At 43.1% G+C, this 20,066-nt stretch overlaps 1 protein-coding gene across 3 annotated transcripts; it reads left to right on the top strand.

The window, feature by feature from the left end:
• Positions 1-233: 233 nt before the first annotated feature.
• LOC306827726 (ubiquitin-associated protein 2-like) lies at positions 234-13,782 on the top strand. 3 transcript variants are annotated; one of them, XM_079349740.1, is made up of 29 exons: positions 234-334; positions 1,517-1,655; positions 1,932-2,009; positions 2,139-2,249; positions 2,399-2,558; positions 2,745-2,822; positions 3,786-3,849; positions 4,065-4,153; positions 4,362-4,414; positions 4,618-4,682; positions 4,783-5,005; positions 5,116-5,359; positions 5,486-5,623; positions 6,086-6,225; positions 6,582-6,823; positions 6,949-7,192; positions 7,606-7,645; positions 7,848-7,968; positions 8,185-8,242; positions 8,346-8,565; positions 8,915-9,006; positions 9,393-9,443; positions 9,699-9,777; positions 9,855-10,055; positions 10,640-10,810; positions 11,812-11,916; positions 12,329-12,402; positions 12,617-12,808; positions 12,926-13,782. In XM_079349740.1, the coding sequence occupies exons 2-29, from the start codon at positions 1,560-1,562 to the stop codon at positions 13,019-13,021; spliced, it is 3,525 nt and encodes a 1,174-aa protein (XP_079205866.1). In that variant the 5' UTR covers positions 234-334; positions 1,517-1,559; the 3' UTR covers positions 13,022-13,782. The 3 variants fall into 3 exon arrangements, with proteins under 3 accessions (XP_079205866.1, XP_079205865.1, XP_079205867.1); XM_079349739.1 differs by having other exon boundaries at positions 3,780-3,849; XM_079349741.1 differs by lacking the exon at positions 11,812-11,916 and having other exon boundaries at positions 3,780-3,849.
• The last annotated feature ends 6,284 nt before the right edge of the window (positions 13,783-20,066 follow it).

Below are 20,066 nucleotides of genomic sequence, written 5' to 3'. Positions count from 1 at the left end.
AATCAATAAACGTGTGTGTGAGCCTGCGTGTGTGTCTGTATGTGCGTGTGTTTACAAGTTGTCTGAAAGACCGAAACAGATTTTGATTCAGTTTGGGCCTTTTGAGTCCTCTACAGGAAAAACAAATTCAAAGTTTTCACCATCAGGTACACAACAACATGTCAACGAAGCGCGCTCCCCAATTTTGGAACGCGCACGTAAAAAGGTACGTCGCACAACCACCTGACCATGTTTGACGGGTTTCTATTGGCCGAGTCAGCTCCACAACGTACAACAACGGCGCGGTGGGTCACGTGACAGCATCTGCTGCTGGCTGAGCGAAGCGTGTTAGCAGGTAAAGAAAGAATAAAGATTTATTGCGCTTTAAATATCGATTTCTAAGACATTTGGGCAGCTCAGATGTCAATTCGTATAGTTGTTGACGAAGTTTAGGAACATCCGGTGGATTAACTCGGAGAAAAAAATCTTCGTCTTGTTCGGTGAAATGCTAACTAGCTGCACGCGCTGCATTGTAAGCGGGCCGTTCACATGCCCACCTGGTGTCTCACCTAAACATAAACGAGGACTTTTTTTCGACGACCTTTTTCCCCCCTTCATTTTTAGCCAAAACTCTCGTCACCACAACACAAATGTGTATCCGACTTGAACAGTTTTAAACGACAACGCCACACGCGCGTCGCTTTTCCTTTCAGTTAAGATGCTAACGTTAGCATGGTTAGCGTCCCTCTCCGCTTTTTACACAAAGGGATTACAGTCGTCGTACCTGTCACTCCAGTTTTATTTAATTGTGTTGATGAGTGTACATGCCCAGTCGAGCGGTGTTACCATCGAGTGGTGGATCGACTCTGTGTTTTTAGGCTGATAAAATTAAATCAAGAACGGGGGGAGCCGTGCGTCGATCTCGCCGAACAAAAGACGAGCGGTTAGCATGGCCAGAGCTAGCGTTAGCCCAGCGCAGCTCATGTTACAGACTTGTTTTGAGTTTCACTTCGACGCGATCTGGATTAACTTGCTTTGAGTACGGGCGGACTGAAAGAGGCTGGATTCAAGCAAGTTACCATCTAATCCTCACAGTAGTTCGCCCACACCCCATTTTAAACCCCCGATGTGTTGTCCTCTGGTTCTTTAGCAACGAGCAATAACATAATATGAGGCAGGGTGTTTTTTTTTTTTTTTCAACCAAGAAGTCATATCACATCTCATATTGGGCAAGGTGGTATTTATAAAGATTTAACATATGCTTGAGCATACTCACTGCCCTTTTAATGTCTGAAACCAAGGGAGGATTGTAAGATGACACCAGTACAGTCCCACTTGGCTTGCTAAATTTAAACTGGGAGGTAGGAGGTGGATGTGGGGGGCAACAGATGGGGTAGTAGTCTTACATGGTATACTTGACAACAGCTAGTCTTACTGATGATATAAAGTTAATCGTGTTGTCCCTGTTTTAAAATTGTACCATGTTGTAACTGGTGTCATTTGACTCCTGTGTTGTCCTCTTTATTTCCCTCTTTAGATTTTTTCTATTTTGTACATACATTGTTTTGTATATACTGTATATGATGACTTCAGTGGTCAGCAACCAATCCCGGGGGACTCGGGACAAAACGCTGCCCACCACCACACAAACAACACAACCACAGAAACAGATACAGGTGGGTTTTCACCTTTTTTGCATGCAAAGTTGTGATCAGGCAAAGGGAATTGTCCTGCTTAATTAAAATACAGTTAATTGATCATTTTTTCAAAATGAAAGATTGTCATGTTAAGCTGTAATACCAATAATGAAAGTTGAAAGTGTTAGGTACACTTAATTTCCTGCTTTTAATTGACAACTTGTTATGTTTTGTTGTTTTACAAGGATTGTCTATAAAGGCCATCTGTTTTGTATTATGTTTCTTACTGAATTTGGGTTGTTTATTTTTTATCAGGCCACAGCAGAACAGATTCGTTTAGCCCAGATGATCTACGACAAAAATGATGCAGACTTTGAGGACAAGGTCAAACAGGTAATCTATTTGTGCATAATCACAGTATTTATAACATGTCTCCTTGGATTTGTGGTGCATGCGATCCACATTGTATCACTTGTTCATATATACATTATAGCATTGTGTTCCTGTTTTGCACTGTCACAGTTGATTGAGGTTACTGGAAAGACTCAAGATGAGTGCATGGTAGCCCTCCATGACTGCAACGAAGATGTAAACAGAGCCATCAATTTCCTGCTGGAGAGCACCTCTGACACAGTAAGTCTATATGAGATCCTATCAACATAACAAATTGTTTCCCCCTTTCATATGCCAACTCTCGCTGAAATTAATGTGAACTATTCAAAACCTAAGTCATGAAGGTGTATTTTTTGAGTCAACCTAATTCCTTGGTTTAAACCTGCCAGAACTCCTGGGAAACTGTGGGGAAGAAGCGGAACATTGGGAAAGAAGGAGGACCCTCAGAGATTAAAGACAGCAGGGAGAAGAGAGGACTAGACAGGGAGACCAGCCGTGGACGCGGGGGGTCTAACAGGAGGGGCAGAGGCATCAGCCGAGGGCGTGAAGGTAAGCTCGGACCCACCAATGTTTACTCTGTCTGAAGGATGAGTAGTCTGGATTGTGTCGACGCCTTTGTGTATGAAAGTCTGCTGTGTGCGATACATGTTTAAAATGTCGATTTCTTTCTTTTTGTTAATTAAACAGTGAATGTGATTATTAACTAAGCTGCTTATGTCTATCATTTCATTCCAGGTCGGGTGGAGGAGAATGGGTTTGAGGTGGCTCCTGGAGAGAGACGGGGAGACCCGGGACGTAGGGGACGGGGAAGAGGTGAGCTTTACGGAACAACAAGACCTTGATATTTGCTCATGACATCTCAGTAATGTTTACCAAAGAGAATAACATGCTATCTAATGCTTCCAGTTAGTTCCCATTTATCCAAAGTCTTATGAGATGAAAGATTTTAAACTTCTGTACAATTATAATCTTTGTTTTTGAGGGTGTCTTTATGAAACGTGTGTTATGCTTCGTAGTTGTTTTGCATATTTTGGTGACGTAGTTGGCAGCTTGTCTATTTGTGTCTGTGGGCATTTGAAGCATTGCAGCACTCAACATGTCTGGAATGTGTTCATTCCCCACAGCTGCTTGTGTGGGCCAGTGTTTGTCTGACGCAGTGTGTGTGTGTGGGGGGGGGGGGGCGGGGGGGTCGTCACTAGTACAGGAAATCGTGCGGAAGTTTGACTGGATTTGGAGGCTATCTAATTTATTTAAGAGAGGGAAGGGTCGTCTTCAGTAAAAATGCAAGATAGCAGTGTATGCTTCATCAGTGGAGAAATTCATATATTTATAGATTGTCTTTGCTGTCTTTTTGTGTGGTTGTTAAAGGTCAGCTAAAACCACAAGGAAAACGTGTTTCTGGGTCGAAAACAAATCTTTGGTTATTGAGATAATTTTAGGCTCTTGCAAAAACAGTAGCCGTTTAAATTTGTTTGCTATTCCTGTTCATTTATGCTCTTTTAGTGAATATTAACATATTTAGCACATGCTTGAACAATTGCTACATTTTAGATAAGAAAATCAGACGTGAAATCATTTCAATAAGTGCGATGAAGGTATTCAGCAAAGAAAACAGGCAGGTCAACATAAAATCATGTTTGTGAGAAAACAGCAGTAAGTTAAAGTAAGGCTTGTGTTCAGTAGGTGTAGTTGACTGTGTCCCGGACTCTTGAGGTCATCTCAGAGACATCATTGAGGAAATGTTTGCTGATGTTTTTGTCTTTTCTTCAGGGACAGGGACAGGGACTCGTGGAAGAGGAAGAGCAGCTGGTGGCAACAGATTCTCCTCCCAGGGAATGGGGTAAGAACATCTTCATACTGTAAATATTACACCTGAAGTTGGACATGGAGGTGATGATGGTAAATTCAAGCACATATCTCAATGAAATCTGTGGAAAAAAAAGAATTCTGAATCTCCCTATTCTGCATGTATTAGGCTCAGTAGACCAGAATTCCTTCCCTTTTCTTGATGTTTGTTATATATTTCTGTTTTATCTCCACTCTGTACTTATGCAGCACCTTCAATCCTGCTGACTACTCTGCTAACTCTGGAACTCGGCAGGAAACATGGGAAGGCGATGGGAACGAACATGCAGAAGGAACCGGTAAAGGGATATAGCAGAATCATGTCCTGGCATGCACTCGCCTTGAATCAGAGATATTTTCAAGTAAAATGAATCTGCAGGATTGGATTGAAAAGCCACAAAATGTTTTGTTGTAAAAGAGTATTTGTGGTGCTATTTTCTTTGTCACAACACTACTTTGGGTGCTGACAACATTACAACCAATCTGACTGCAGACCTGTATTTTTAGGACCATGGACAGGAAATGTAGAAGACTGGACTTCAGAGGAATGGAATGAAGATGTAAGGCAGCCCCTTTCATTCATCTGTTTTAATGAGATTCCTTTCATTGAATCTGATTGGCTGCAGAGCATAATTAAAGAAATCACTTAATGGTGTTTATTTAGAGTGTCTCTAAGTGTGGGTAATACAGATTAAATCTCACACGACACGCCTGTATTAATGTGATGGATGCCTGTTTTATACTGTACATCATCTTTCCACAGTTGTCTGAGACCAAAGTATTCACCGCCTCTGCTGCTCCTGTGAACCACATCACACCTGGTCAAAAGTAAGAAGCCCCCTTCCAGTCAGTTTAACTCGCAGAAACAAACAGGCCTAATTTCTCAAGACAACACAAACTAAACACTCACTCCCCTGCTTCCTCACAGTGTGGACTTGGCTAGCCTGCTGCCCAAGGCTGGAATGACTTCCATGGACTCTGACTTGGGGGCGATAGTTGACGGCCCCTCAGCTGAGGATTTGGGCCAAAGTCTCGTGTTCACCAATTCCCACCACAACGGACGCACTGCAACACACAGCTACGCACACGCCACAGCCAACAGCTATGCCCACGCCGCCTCTGCTGGTACCACCTACGCACACGCTGCACTGGTATGGACAGCCAATTGTACATCACTCGCACGTGTGAAAGCACCAACCAAAACGTTAACTGATCTGTACGTTCCTACACAATCCCATATGAGTTCTTTTCTCTCTCACAGTCCTCGGTCCTGGGTTCTGGGTTTGGGTCCCTTAATGCGCCTAAGCCAACGCCTAGCTCTGACATGAGGACTTCAGAGCAGCTCAACGGCCCTCGGCTCGGCCAGAGAGTCAGCCAGACGTTGGCCACAACCAGCAACAGTAATGTTTCCAAAGATGCAGGACAGAACCCTGCTCCTGCCCCTTCTCCCTCCATCGAGGTCAAGGCTCAGAGGATTGAGAACGGTCCTGTTACTGCCCAACACTGTGAGTTGATCTCGCATTAAAATGAACACCCGACACAGAGGTTTATGGAAGGACACAGTAAGAGCTTCAGTGAACCAAATCACTGTTTTAAAATGTGTTAATATATATTCTCTACTTCATTTTTAGTGGAGATGAAGCTTCAGCCAGAACCATCAGCGGTGCTTAGCCAGCTAGCTCAGAGGCAACAACAGTCGTCCATCCTGTCCACCACAGAGCCTCTGGGCCTGTCGCAGTCACACGCTCCACAGGTCCCCACACCACCAGGTAGGACGAAGAATAGTGTAAGCAGGGTGAAAGTCTGCAGAGGATAACACATGACATAAACACATAAGCTTTCATTTATTATGAAACTGATTAACATAGTTGCTTCAAAGCTGGTTTTAAAGGTATGAAGTTAGCGTTTCCTCAGCTGCGTGCCCGACTGTGGACTGTTTTAGTTTGCTGTGAATAAGAACTGTCAACACTAGTGTTGCCTCAGCTCCAAGCACGCTAACTTGATGTCAGAAGGCAAACTACAGTTATGTCAGAGATAATGTTTTATTTATTCACAATAGCATGCTGTGGACAATGAGCTCAAGCTGAGCCAGTGCGTTCTCTGATAAATACTTGAGTTCTGCTAATCCTCCAGAATACGATTTTGTTGCAGGATAATCATCACTGACCTGTTTTCACTCACAGCTTTCATTAACATTGTGAAATCACACTGTCCCCTTCAACCTCCTTCAGGTCACGAGTCCTCCATCCCTCTCATGAGAGACGGAGCGTCTCCTGGAGTCAAGCTGCCAGGCATGGAGCCGCCCATCACAGAAGCCCCTCAGACACGGCAACTAAAGGCCCAAAGACGCAGAGTCCCTCCTCCCTCGAAGGTACGCTCCACCCATACCTGAACTTTAACTAGCTAGTGGAAAAAAAACCTGGTTCAGAAACTAGATCATTTTACTCATCCATATAAGATCGTCTGTTAGCTGGAGAGGTGACCGTCCGCTCAGTTGGATGCACGTCTATAGGATCTTGTGGGTTTTTTTTAGCCTATATATGTGCAGCATGTTCAAAAACAGTATAAAACAAGGATTTCTAATTGTTTGACAATCTCACCAACTAAACAGATGAATTTACTGTTCATCACCATAGCTTAAATATTCATATTAAAGTTGATTTTTCTGCTTTTATGAACACACACACCTGGACACACATCTACTCAACTTCCTCTTTGTTTTCTCAGATTCCGTCGTCAGCGGTGGAGATGCCAGGCTCTGCAGATGTTCCTGGTCTGAATGTTCTGTTTGGAGCTCTTGACTTTGGGACGGGGGCCGGTAGTGTAAAAATAGACTCATCACAGGCCGAGTCGGCCAGAGAGCAAGCCCCTGCTCAGGCCCCAGCACCTCCGGCACCCATGTCTGTCCAAAGCACTGTTCCCATTCAGCAGCCACAGAGCAGCATGTTCTCCAAACCAGGAACTGTGAGGTACGTTTCACTTTTTTATTGACTGCTGAAACTGGGTTTGTCTGTTTACTTAAGCAATTATTCGTTACTAACATTCCTATTAAAATGTTTTTTTTGTATTCTTACCTTCTTCTTTCTGTTGGTAGTGACCACATGAGCAGCTTACCCACCTTACCTCCAGCTGTATCAGACCCCAGCTTCCCCTCACCATCCGTGGGCTTACCCAGTGCCACGCCCTCCCCTTCCCTGGGTCTTCCCAGTGCAGCCGCTCCACCGTCGTCCTCGGCTCCTACAGCAGCCAACCGGGTGGAGAGCAGTGGCCCAAGGACCCTGCCGCCTCACCTGGGCTACTCTCAGAGCAAAGATATACAGTCAGCGGTGACTCTGACAGTAAGAGGAAACCTTTTTGTTCTCTTTGTAAAACTGTCAAGGGCCTGATCCCTTAAAGATTGTGGGGCTTATGCACCTTCTGAACCTGTGAAATGAGTCATGCATACACGCGGGGAGGAGTAAATGCAGCCCAGACTGCACAGCGGAGCAAACAGCGGCATTTTAATGAGCTTCACTCGCAATATACTTGAAAAAGCTGTGTCCAATATGTGAAGGAAGTAGTAGTCGGTCATAAAACATGAGCAGACTGCACAGAGAGGGACAGCACTTTGAGCACGTTTGCACCTGAATGTCACGTTTATGTTCTGTGAATCGGACTTTGAGATGTTGCTGATAGTGGGACAAACGATGCAGTTTTCAGTGTTTGTAGTTGCAACCTATTAAGTCACCTTTTTAATGTCTTCTTCTCACAGAACGGCTACAGTGGGATGAAGACACAGAGCACTCAGGACTGTAAGTACCCTCAGCATTGTCCGTGCTGCAATAATATACAATATAATATAATAAGGATGGATTGCTTAATGCATTTGAGAGGAAGTGGAGAGAGTTTAAAGAGCAGCACACTCGAACAGTCTGTCATGAATTCTGTTTTCATCTTCAATCTCAAACTGTGTTTTGCTCGTATATAAGGTTTTTTTTCTTTTTTTTTAAACAGCAACGTCAAGAACAGTGAAAACGGAGTCTCCTGTCATGACGAGTGACGGTGGTCCCAGCCACCACATCCCCTCCCCTGCAGTTACACCTTCCCACTCCACAGCCATGCCCTCGCTCAGCAGGTGAGAAAGGATTCAGACGCACACTATTTACATGACCCAGTTTGTTTGTTTGTCTGGAGATAATGATGGTTACAAGCACATATCTCAATCATTTTATGTGGAATCATATTTGACTGAATCTCCCATCTTCCTGCTCGCTGCACCCTTTAAGTTCTGTGAAAGCTTCATCAGATGTAAGCAGGCTGGCTCAAACGTTTTACTCTCTCTCTCTCCCAGTCACGTGACCAGTAGTCTGTCGTCTGGATCATCCCTCACCACAAGCTCGTCCCTCACCGTAAGTGTGTCGATGCTTCTAAACAGACACAAGATCGATGTAAGGACCGTTTGAAATGTAGAAATAAAAGATGTATTCGACCTCTCTGCTCCCGTTTCATCAGATCAGTAACGAGGACAGCAGCAGCGCCAGCCTCCACGCATTTTCGTCGTCATCGTCGTCCAGCCAAGCGGTCCATCCGAGTCCTGCTCCTCAAGCTGTCAGCAGCTCCACCACCAATGGGCTGCATCTATCTGGAGCACCAGGACTGACTCCGAACGGCCTAAACGCCACGCTGTCAGCCGCAGTCAGCCGCACGGCTCCTCTGCTCACCACCACATCAGGTAGGTACACGGGAATCGAACCCAACCCCAAAAACAATCCCACGTCATGTTGACCTTCGTCTAGTCAAGTATCGATGTTTTCTAAATGTGAACAGTGTAAACCCAAAGATATGAACATACTTTATTTGACCCTGAAAAAAGGCACAAGTGGATTTGAACGTTTGTAGTCGTGTGAATTAAAGGCCTTCCATCCCGAGTGCCTGGACGTGGACTGTTTTATAAGGTTTCCTTCCAGCATCACCGGGGGTTTGAAGGATACCAGAAGCGCTCCTGTTGTCTCTCTTCTTTACTTTATTATTGAGTCCCTCTCATTCACCTCAGTCGAGCTAAATAAGAATCTCTTTTCCAGGAAAAGCTCCTCCAAACCTGGCCCAAGGAGTGCCACCTCTCCTGGCTAACCAGTACATCATGGGCCCTGGCGGCTTGCTCCCAGCATACCCGGTAACACTCCTCAGGATTTCTTTCTTCCTGCCTGTTTTCATTAGACCCCTGGGCTCCAGTTTAAAAAAAAAAAAAAAAAAAGATTGCCACTGAAACATGATTTGTGTTGATGTCATGCCACAGTTATCCCTGTTTTTATTTGTACCCTTTAAATCAGTGTTTTTTTTTAAAGTGGTTACATTTCGTTAAACGACTCCAGCAGAAAGTTTTCTGCTTTGTTTTTAGTTTAGATGAGAAATGATAACTGGGGAACACACTGACACTAAACAGAGCTCTACTAGAAGCTACATGGATATGAAGATAAATATAAGTTAGTTTGTAAAAGTCCTAACATGACTCTCAATAATTAATCACTGGTTTTTCTTTTCTTTTCTTTTTTTCAACAGCAGATTTACGGATACGAAGATCTGCAGATGCTGCAGTCTCGTCTTCCAATGGTGAGTCTGTTTTTGTTTTGTTTTGTTTTTTAAACATGTTAAACATGTTTTAATGTTCTTTTCCTGCTAATTGAATTACAATGTATAGCATGCACTCGATGTGCTGGTCTGTTATGTGGACTGTTCAGATGGAGGTGAATAGTTTGGATGTGTCCAGCAGGGCCTGCTCTTACTTCACTCTGAACATTTATTTGGCAGCTCGTTGTATTTGTTTGGATACTTTGAGTCTCAATGTCGTCTCGTCTTCCTACACAGGACTATTACGGTGTAACATTCCCTGGTACCACGGCCGCCATGCCTGGAAGAGATGGCCTGGCTAATAATCCATATTCTGGTGAGTCACATTTGATGTTGAGTTAGGATTCACGATGAGGTGCCAACACACCGTTTATTGATTTCCTCTCTGTCCAGGTGAGGCAACAAAGTTTGGCAGGAACGACGCTTCGTCTCCGGCTCCTCCAACCAGCCTGTCCACAGCGGGAGTACAATCGCAGCCCCAGCAGGCTCCTCAGGCCGGGACACAGGGGCAGGGCCAAGGACAGAACCAGGGTCAGCAGACGCAGAACCAGGCCTTCCTGAACCCTCCTCTTCCCCCAGGCTACGGATACACCGGTAAAGAAACATGTTTTTTTTTGTTAATGAGTCGGATGCTGCACGCAGACCACTTTGAATGAACTCTTAATTAGACTTTTTTTCTTCTTGTCTGAAGGGAGACTGTTGAAATGTCGTGATTTGAATTAAGACTCTTCCTGCCTCTTAGTTCTGGGATACGTGGTGAAGAGGACCAGAGTTTTGGACTTTTTATTCCTGCTTTAATAATGAAGCATTGAAAGAAAACTGGTAATGAGTAAATCAACCTTTAGGGGTGCTAGTTTGTTTAAAAGGACGTCTCGAGCCAAGACAACAAGCGACCACCGTTGGGCGTTGCAACTCTTTGGCTGGCAGTGGGAACGCTGTACGTCACAGCGTACATACACACCCAGCATACACCAAGTCAGGGGGTAGTTTGATGAGCAAGATAGAAAACAGACAGTCATAGAAAGAGCTGCACAAACTAATGGAAGACACTTTGTCCTTTCTGGAGACCCAAAACAGACTCCGATCTTATCCCAGTGCGCCTTTTTAAATTCCAGATTTGTGTGTTGACTGTTAGTGAAGTTTTGTGGCTTTAATTCTTCTAATTGTCCAACCTTTAGGTCTGCCGTACTACACTGGTGTGCCAGGGGTTCCCTCAGCCTTCCAGTACGCCCCCACCGTCTTTGTGCCTCCTGCTTCAGCCAAACAACCCACGATGGGCCTGGCCAACCCGTCCAATCAGTACCACCAACAGCATCAGCCCAGTTATGGACAGCATGCATACAGCACAGGTACGACCTGGACCAAACCAGCAGGACTCTGTCGGTCACTGATCAGGGTGTTAACACATCCACTTTTTTTTTTTTTTTTTTTTTTTTTTAATTCAATTCAGTGAGAATACAAGAGTTCCTTTTAACAAGCTGCTCTATTTCATGATCTTACTTGAGTTAATCCTGTCGGGCTCATTGAGCTTTGACAGTCCAGATTTAACCTCTCAGCATCCTGTCATAGATGAACTTCGATACCAGTGGCATATCTGTCCCAGTAATTCAGTCTGCTGAATATTGATCTCTAGACAGCTTTGTCAGACAATGAAGGTCATCACTCTGGATACCTTTCAGCAGCACTAGCTTTAAAGCCTTTCACTCTGTTCTTTCCACGACTGATCATGAGAGAAGAGTAAAAAAAAATTTAAAAAAAAGTGACCTGAAGTTGCTGCAAGCAGAAGACAGCACTGTCTAAGTTGCACAAATACATGACATGTTTGTGCAGTTTAAACCGTGTGTCTGCAGCTTAGCTCTTTGGGTTTTTAATGTTGCTGCTGTGGTATCGTTTGCTTTCTGACCAGAATCATATCAAAGTAAAAAATATCTGCTATCTAGACGAACTTGGCAGGTATATTCAGAGACGATGTGGTGATGGAGGAGTCTTAAGACAACGTTTACATTTTGTTCACATGTACACCAAATGCTGCATGTGCGTGTGGAGTTGGGCCTGAGTGTTTTTTTTGCTTGTGCTGCATGCATAGCTCAAACCCCCTGCTGAAGTTGGACACGGCTCAATATAGACACCTCTGCCATGTTAGTCAGGTTACCTTACTGCCTCTCTCTCCCCTCCCCCTCCTCCTCCCCCCTCTGATTCTTCCACCCCCCCCTCTTTGCTCTTCCTGTCCTTCTCTTCACATCATCTGGTCTCCATCTCTGTTCTCTTCCATCCCCACCACCTCCTCCTCCTCCTCCTCCTCCGCTCACTCTGCCTCCTCTCTTCTTCTGTACTCCTCCTCCTCCTTCAGCCTTTGATGACCTATCTCAAGCCCACGGTGGGGAGTACAGTAAGGGAGGGTACGGAGGCTCTGCCCAATCACAGGCCAAGTCAGCGGGCAGCGGCCCTGGGAAAGGTACACACACACAACGTGCGCACAGTCTCACAGCATACACCAAGTCAGTGGGTATTTGTCCCCATGGGAACAACAGATGTACTCACAATTACAGATGATGCTGCAGTCAAGAATGTGTTGGAAGAAGGTGTGTATATGCATGTGTTTGAACGCACTGTGATGGATACATGCAAGCGGTGAAAGGAAGTGAGAGATCTGGCTCTGCACCTCCTCACTTACTACGCTTCCTCCGACTGGCTGGCCTTCCCCCCCTTTTCTACTAACCGTGGAAATGAACAATCAGTGCATAATGTTCACGCAGTTCTTCTTCTCCCCCCTTAACCCCCCATTTTTCTCTATCGCTATCACTTCCTTCCTCTCTGTTATTCCTCCCTCTTTCTGTCTCTGTCCTCCCCATTCTTTCTCCTCTCAGCACCAGGACTGTCAGGGTCAGGTACTGGTGGAGGAGTACCAGACATGGGAGGTTCAATCTACAGCAAAACTCAGGTGAGTGACCTCGCTTTCCTCTGTTCTCTGCATGTGTCGACACCTTGTTGAAGTAGCTTTAAAAGACTGACTGATCTTAATCAATCCAGACCAGAAACCATGTTTAAACAGCTCTTTATCTTGAATAAACAATCTGATTAATTTGAATGTCAACAAGTTCCTGAGCTTTTTTTTTTTTTTTTTAAACCTCGTGTCTCTCTCTGTTAATCCTCAGTCATTCGACAAGCAGGGCTTCCACACAGGAACACCGCCTCCCTTCAGCCTGCCTTCAGCATTGGGGGGAACGGGGCCCCTGAACCCTGGTGGGGCTCCTGGCTACGCCCCTGCTCCGTTCCTGCACATCTTGCCGCCACACCAACAGCCCCACTCCCAGCTACTGCACCATCACCTCGCACAGGACGGACAGGTAAACTGATCAATGCGTTTATCATTTTATGATGTATACAGAAACTCTGACCGCACATCAAATATACGTCTTTAACAAAGTTGTTTTAATGAAACGTTTTCTTGTCGTGTTGTGCAGGGTGGTCCAGGTCAGCGCGGTGCGTCCAGCAGCATGCAGCAGAAGACCCAAGGCAGCAAGTCCAGCTACGGCAGCTCCCCCTACTGGGCCAACTGAGGAATGCTTTCCACCACCCTCCCCCTAAAGGCTGTGTGCGTGTGTGTAAAGCTTAAAGAGAAAAAAACAAAACAAAGACACACTACCCTCACAATGAGCAACCATGGGCTCCTTGGCCCTGCTCCCCCCACCTCCACAAGTCCTCATAAGTCTTTTGGGTTCTCTCTTCCCCCCCTTTTCAAAATTGGTTGTACATGTAAGATATTTATGTATGTATTTATATATATATACTGTATATGTAATAGTAGAACATGAAATGTGGTTGCTGCATTTTATTTTTTGAAGGACTTTTTGTTTACTTTTTTCAAAGCTGCAGAAAAAGATGTTACATAAAGCGAGACAGAATGAGAGGAAAATGCTCAATCCGATGGCGAGAGAGTGAAGAAGATAAAGGATCTAAAACTTCCTGTAAGAAACCAGAATAAAGGAAACCGAGAGAGCTTTAGCACTGATTGCATATGAGGACATTTCAGATGGGGGTGGGGTTTATAATAACTAACTGCATCTGTTTGTTTTTTTTTCTTCCTTTTTTTTTTTTTTTTATACATAAATAACCTGAATGACCAGGCTCATCCCCAAAACATCATTTTGTAGATTCCTGTCTCCCCTCCTTTTCTCCCCCCCTCCAGAGGGCAGCCTGCTCTCCTCGTTTCAACACTTGCCCGCAAACAGGGACTTGCCCCTCTGAATTTTATATTTTAATTTAATTTTAACCATGATTTCCCTCGAAATAAACGTTCTGAGCAGTTGGAAATATTTAACTGGTTGCATTTTTTTGTGTTGTGTGAATGTTTGCCTTTTTTCCCACAACTTCATCCTGAGGTTTCAACATTTTGACACTTGAATATTTTCAGCTTTTAGAAAAACAAAAGAATCTGTAAGTGATAGTTGGTAGCGTCATATTGGTTCAATTGTGCCTACGATATACGTATTGATATTTTACCAGTATTATATGTAGGTATAAATTCTTGTGTAGTCACAACCCAGACTTGTACCTGAGGCAAAAATCCTCACAGGTGGTAACCAAGGCAACACAAAGTTTTTCAACTGGCACTCATTTATATCTGTAATTTTTGTGTGAATAGTTTTGGCATTCATGATTCAGATAGTGATTGATTTTATAGCGTCATGATCACTACACAAATATTTTGCATTTCAAAGTAATGAAGAATATAAAGTGTTACTGAAAGGATACAGTAGACCTTTTCTCTTTGTAACAACCACAGAGTCGTAAATAGTAAAGTGGCTTTGCTTTCTCTGTTTCCTGGGATAAATTAGTCTATCTAATAATTATATATATGCAAATAACAGATGCAATAGATATAACAGGTAGGTATGAAGAGGCAGTTAAATAAAAATAGTTTAAAATCAACTAGAAGAGAACAAATTAAAAATTGAGGGATGAGATCACATGACAGGCTGGAAGCAGAGTGAGGATAAAAAGAAGGGGATAAACCATAGATAAAAACACTGGGACCATTAAAAGTTAGTCTCATTTAGTCTCTGTGGCTGCACGTAGCTGGATTCATATCTAAAATATCTGATAAAATCGGAATGTAAATAGTTAAACGTGTTAAAAATAATTAAAAACGTGTCTGTGTGAGTGTAAAACAAGGTGGGGGGGGGGGGGGGGTCTGTTGCTTAATGTTGCGAATTTTATTTGTGAAAGATATTACAATATTTGTCTCAGATAAATATTTATTTTTATATACATATTCCTCAAATCAACATGTAAGCCAAATTAATGTGCATGATGTGAATTCTCTCCGTCGAGGTCTCAATGGCGACCTCTGGTGGACAGAGATGTTACAGCCAATCAATGTCCTGCTGGATCGCTTCTTCAGTCAGGTGTCTGCAGCCAATACTGAAGGCCCCAACACAAACCTGCAGGTCTCAGATCTCCATCCTCTACCAGGCAGCCGTGAACATGTGGGACATGTTTGAGTTTATTTATCTGCTATATAAGACTCATCTCTGTGTGCAAGAACTGTTCATTTAATAATAAAAGAAGTCATTAGTTTATATTACTAATTTGAAATGCTTGTTGGTACCACAGTAATATAGATATGTTCGATCAACTCTGATGAAAGCTTTAAATACAATTGATTAATCTTATTATTTAGTACAAAATAAAAGTAAGTGAAATCTGGCCAGGGGAGGAGTTGTTCTTGTGTGTGTGCTGTGAGGATGACCTGTGTGACCCCGGTATGTGTCTGACAGAGGAGAGAATAGACGAGCCGAGCAGTGACGGGAGGGTCGGGATGCAGACCGGATGAAAAGCCGGTGAGTGGCAGGCGCCTACAGCAACAAGGTCACAAGTCAAAGTGAAAGTGAAAAGGTCAACATCGACTCCCAGGAGGGGCCACCTAACGAGAGACACAGAAAAGGGAGGGGCTTAGAGAAGACCATGGACCTCGAGGACATCACTGAAGAAAAGGATTCAAGACAGACGAAGTTTTGAAAACTCTGACGTCTTTATGTCACTTTCTCAGAAGTCTCACTGTGATAATAATGTTCCTGTTTTCTGCTGAAGTATGGAAACTGTAACCAAATACTCAGAGACTAGTCTAGTCTCTTTTTTTGTACTGAAAGGCCGGGTTGGTAATTTTCTCCAAATCCCCTTTTTAAGATTTTGGTTGGAATTGTCTTTAGGTCCTGACAGAAATGAATAACTCTGAAAAAAGAACAAAGAAAATCCTTCTTTTGTATCAGTTTGTAAGCCTGTAAAAACCGATCTGATGAACCAATCACAGCCTTCCTGCTCTGGCTCACACTCAACGTGTCACCGATGACGATGAGTTTATACTGTGAGTTTGTTGTTGTGGTGTTTTTTTTTAACATGTTATAAAGTTTTGTGTTTACTGAATGAGACATGAGACCACGTAGTTTCTAATCAATGCAAGGGATGATCTGAGATCCACTTCTGGACCAATGGCGCTCGTGCATGTAAGTGAGGGGGCGGGGCTTCTGAGGGAGCACAGAGGGGGGGTGAAGTTGGAGCACTGAAGGAATGCTAGTTTTCAAAAATATGCTATACTAGCATCTTATTTAAAGATTTTAAAGTTTATTTTCTTGAAATAAGATATTATTCTTACAGACTTGACTTCTTATCCGACTGATTTATTGTTTTTACCTTAATTTGTCTTTTGCTCTTTTTAAGGTTGTGACTGTTCGTCTGAATATTAACCGTTTCTGTGTGTGAGAGATAACATCAGTTATAAATTGGAAACATAAAATCAAAGATTGATGAATGTATTGATTGATTATCGTGGGATAAATGAGTAAATGTTTGGATGTATTTATTGTGTGTGTCTGTAGAAGTTGTCTAGTTTAATGAGAGACTAGAGATCAAGCACACAGCTTTGAGTCTGTCCGGTTTGTTGGAGACAAGATGTTGCTCATGTCTAGTAACAAATGTCTCAGTTTTAAATCACAGAAGAGCCCAACTTGAAATGGAACTAAAGAAAAAATCGTTTGCATAAAGTGTAATTCATTTTTTGGAGAACGGATCAATTTAATTTTATATAAATTAATAAAGAAATGACTGCTGCAAAGCTTTTGTTTGTTTTCTTTTACTCATGTGCTTTATGTTTGTGAACTCCTCTCGTAGATAACATGTGTGTTTGATATGTAAACTACCTTGGATACAATTTATTAAAATGTTTGCTTTAAAAAAAAAAAGTATATGTTTATTTACTTTTTGCCTTTTTTTGATTGGACAGTGAATAGAGTTAGGAAATAGGGCGAGAAAGAGAGAGAGGGTGTGGAAGGACATGCGAGAAAGGAGCTGCAGGTCAGACTTGAACCCGGTCCACCCGCTTAGGGCCCTATAGTCTCCGTACATGATGCGTGGCCTGCTAAATGTTGATTTAAAAAAAAGAAGAAGAAACATTTGATTCAGATGAGAAAAAAAAGGAGACAAAATCTGAAAAGAAGTTGTAAAAATAAACAAATAAAATAAAAATACAGAAAGGAAGGGGTGAAAGATTAAACATAGAGGTAAAGAATTAGGTTTATGGTGCTTCACACTTTTGCATTAGCTGCAAAAAGACACCAGGCATTTCTTGGCAGGGCGAGAAGATCATGTGGGAGGTTTCCTCCCGTAAATGTGGCTTCATACTGAATGAACAAATTAGCCGTGTCCCTTTGAAACAAAGCTCGCTGGCTGCAGTGTCTTCTTAGGGCCGTCCTTTATGTTGTTTCATGGGGGTTGTGTGATTTTTTTTTTTTTTTGAAGTTGTGTCTGGTGAAAAACACATGAGTCTCGCTGTTATTTCATTGAAGAGGCGCAGGAATGCACAGAGGAATGCCCCTCCGAGAGTTTGTTGACACTCACGGCCGCTCGGCTCTCAGATGTTGACAAAGACGTTTTGTTGGGGTTCACTCGGTTCACTCCCTGGAGAAAACTCGGAGAGCCGTGAGGCCGTCATGCAGGATATCACAACGTTTAGGATCTGAATGGAAACTGGGGCCCCTGGTGCTCTCGGTGGCCTCGTGACCTGGGTACTTGATTTGGATACTCTGATCTATTTCTGGCGTGTTTAGTCTCCGCTCCATTTTTTTTCTTTAAATTACAAGCCCTTCCATCTGGCTGAATGGAGAACCATCAGTGGGTGTTTTTTTTTTTACTCCCTTTCATCTCCATCTGGGGGACCATGAGATGTTCCTGTCCCCCCCCCCCCCCCTGCTTGTTGTGAGACGTGACAGCAGGGTCCTTTCAGGGAGAAATTGGCTGCAATTAGTGCAATTATGCTGATTTTCACTTGTGTCCCATGCAGAACAGAGTTTTCGCTGTGCACAGTGACATCCCCGGGAAACTGCTGCAAAACAAAAACCCATCAATCAACAAAAGGCCCCCGAATGAAAGGCTCAACTGCAGATAATACCGGGCGCATTCCATAATGACAGCGTTTAGTCAGCTGTGACCTGTGCTGCGATGGGGGGCATGACATCGAGAGCTTCACTGATTCAGGGGAAATAAGCAGGAAATCCAAGGGCAGTGGGCCTGCTTTGCAACAGTGGACGTATAATCTGGATAGAAAGTCACCCGTTGGGTTGTCGTGCAGCTATAATTTTAAACTTCCACATGATTCTGGAGTAAATCAAACATCTCTTTAGATGTCACTGCATCCACACGAGCACGAGCGTACACCTCGATTCAGGAAGTAAGTTTACTCCAGAGCTGGCAGGACAAAAAAAGAAAATGGGATTAGTTGGGATGAAAAATGTGTTTGGGTTTACGTATCTCACCCTGAAAAATCCAAGAAATCTAAAGACTTGAAAGTCGACCCAAAATTTCATCCAGCTGGATTTTTAAAAATGTTTGTTTTGGGGCTTTTTATGACTTTAATTCAAGACAAGACTAGAATCAGGACTATTAGAGAGAGAGAGAGAGAGAGAGAGAGAGAGAGAGAGAGAGAGAGAAAGTGGGGAATAACATGCAGGAAAGGAGCCACAGGTTGGATTTGAACCTGCAGGGTCACACGCTTGCAGGACTACAGCCTCCACACATGGCGTGTGCACACGAACCATCCTGCGGGCTTTTTACATTTTAATGTATTGTAACAGCAGTTGTTTCGCGTTTCGTCTGACACCTACCATGCGTCATCAGTTTCAAACTTAATCCATGACATCATAGACATGACCAAGAAGATCCATCTTCTTCCTGATGGTCTCGTCTGCTCTCGGAGGTCATAAATAGGCATCACGATGAATCTAATTCTGTTTCATTACTCGTTAAAAATCCCTCACAAGAGCTTTAAATTAATGAATGCATTTAAAGTGAATATGTAGGGACGCTGTGTCTGGGCTGTTTCCCATTGGATGACGACAGAGGTGGAGGTCATAGTTTACCCAACTTTACATTGGTATGTCTGTGTCAATATTGCCCAGGAGACCGACAAGGCCTGCATTCAACGGCAGATTTCAAGCTGTAGGAGGGGAGCGTAGATCTGAAATGTACTGAATCCACTTGTCAGCTGCAAGACTCTTAAAGAAGGAAAGCAACGTTCAGCTTGAATCATCTGTTAGAGTGAGACAAACAGATGGAAAGGTGTATAGTATAGTTTGAGGTTTTAAAAACAGTTTAGCTGTCTCCTTAAAAGGGTATTTTAAACACACTTTGGTCTAAAAGCAAAATACACACATGTAAGTTTATAGATAGTTTTAGGCCCTGACGGTTTGGGAAACTGAGAACTGCAGAAAATGTTTTGCATTTGGAAAGATTCTCAAAGCTCTTCCTTTTGCATAATGTACGCTCATAAATGGATAAATGGGGCCGAGTGGTGAGTGCATGAGCCCCATGTACAGAGAGACCCACTCTCTGTCCCTGATGTCCTCTGTCCTATCTCTTCTTTTGGTAATGTGCAATGTAAGTAAAACACTTTTTGATCATTTCAGCTTCAGATTGTTCTAATCAAACTGTTTATTTGTGCTTTGTTGTCGCAGCGTGAATTTGCACAAATGTGTTTGCAATATTTCTCTGCTAAAACACCCAATATTGATGCTCAATCTCAGTTTTTGTTGCCGTGGTATAAAAACGGATTATTTGATTTTTAGTCGTTTCATATCTTGATTGAAAAATGTAGGTATACTGACAATCCTGTAACAGGATGTAAAACCTTCATCTGTTCAAACACAGTTTTTATTTTGTTCCTTCCTTCAATCACTTCTGTTTTACATGATGGCTTTATGAAAAGATGTTGGTCTCTGGTTGAAGTTGGGTTAGGGTCAAACATGAGGCTTCGTTTCCTGAGGGAGCAAGCTAAACATTTGAGGGTAATTGTCTTTCAAAAGAAGTAACCACAGATGCACAAACTTGTTATCTTCAGAAACAGTTTCACATGTTCATCTTTTTTTCCGTAGTTTAATTGAGGGCAACAGAAATGAAAACAAACGGAAATGTGTTATTGTTTTTAACCTCCCAGTTAGCTTTTTAAATACTTATTTTGACAACCGCTTTTCCAGAAGAAAGCTCATTTCATTGGTCGAGAAGTGGCTCTATTGCCCCCAACTCGACCCCCCTTATGTGTTTGGGGATCCAAAC

This window comes from Symphodus melops (genome assembly GCF_947650265.1).
Source record: "Symphodus melops genome assembly, chromosome: 1".
NCBI classification, from domain to species: domain Eukaryota; kingdom Metazoa; phylum Chordata; class Actinopteri; order Labriformes; family Labridae; genus Symphodus; species Symphodus melops.
The sequence above is the reverse complement of the archived record's forward strand: the minus strand, read 5'-3'. Positions and strand labels throughout refer to the sequence as shown.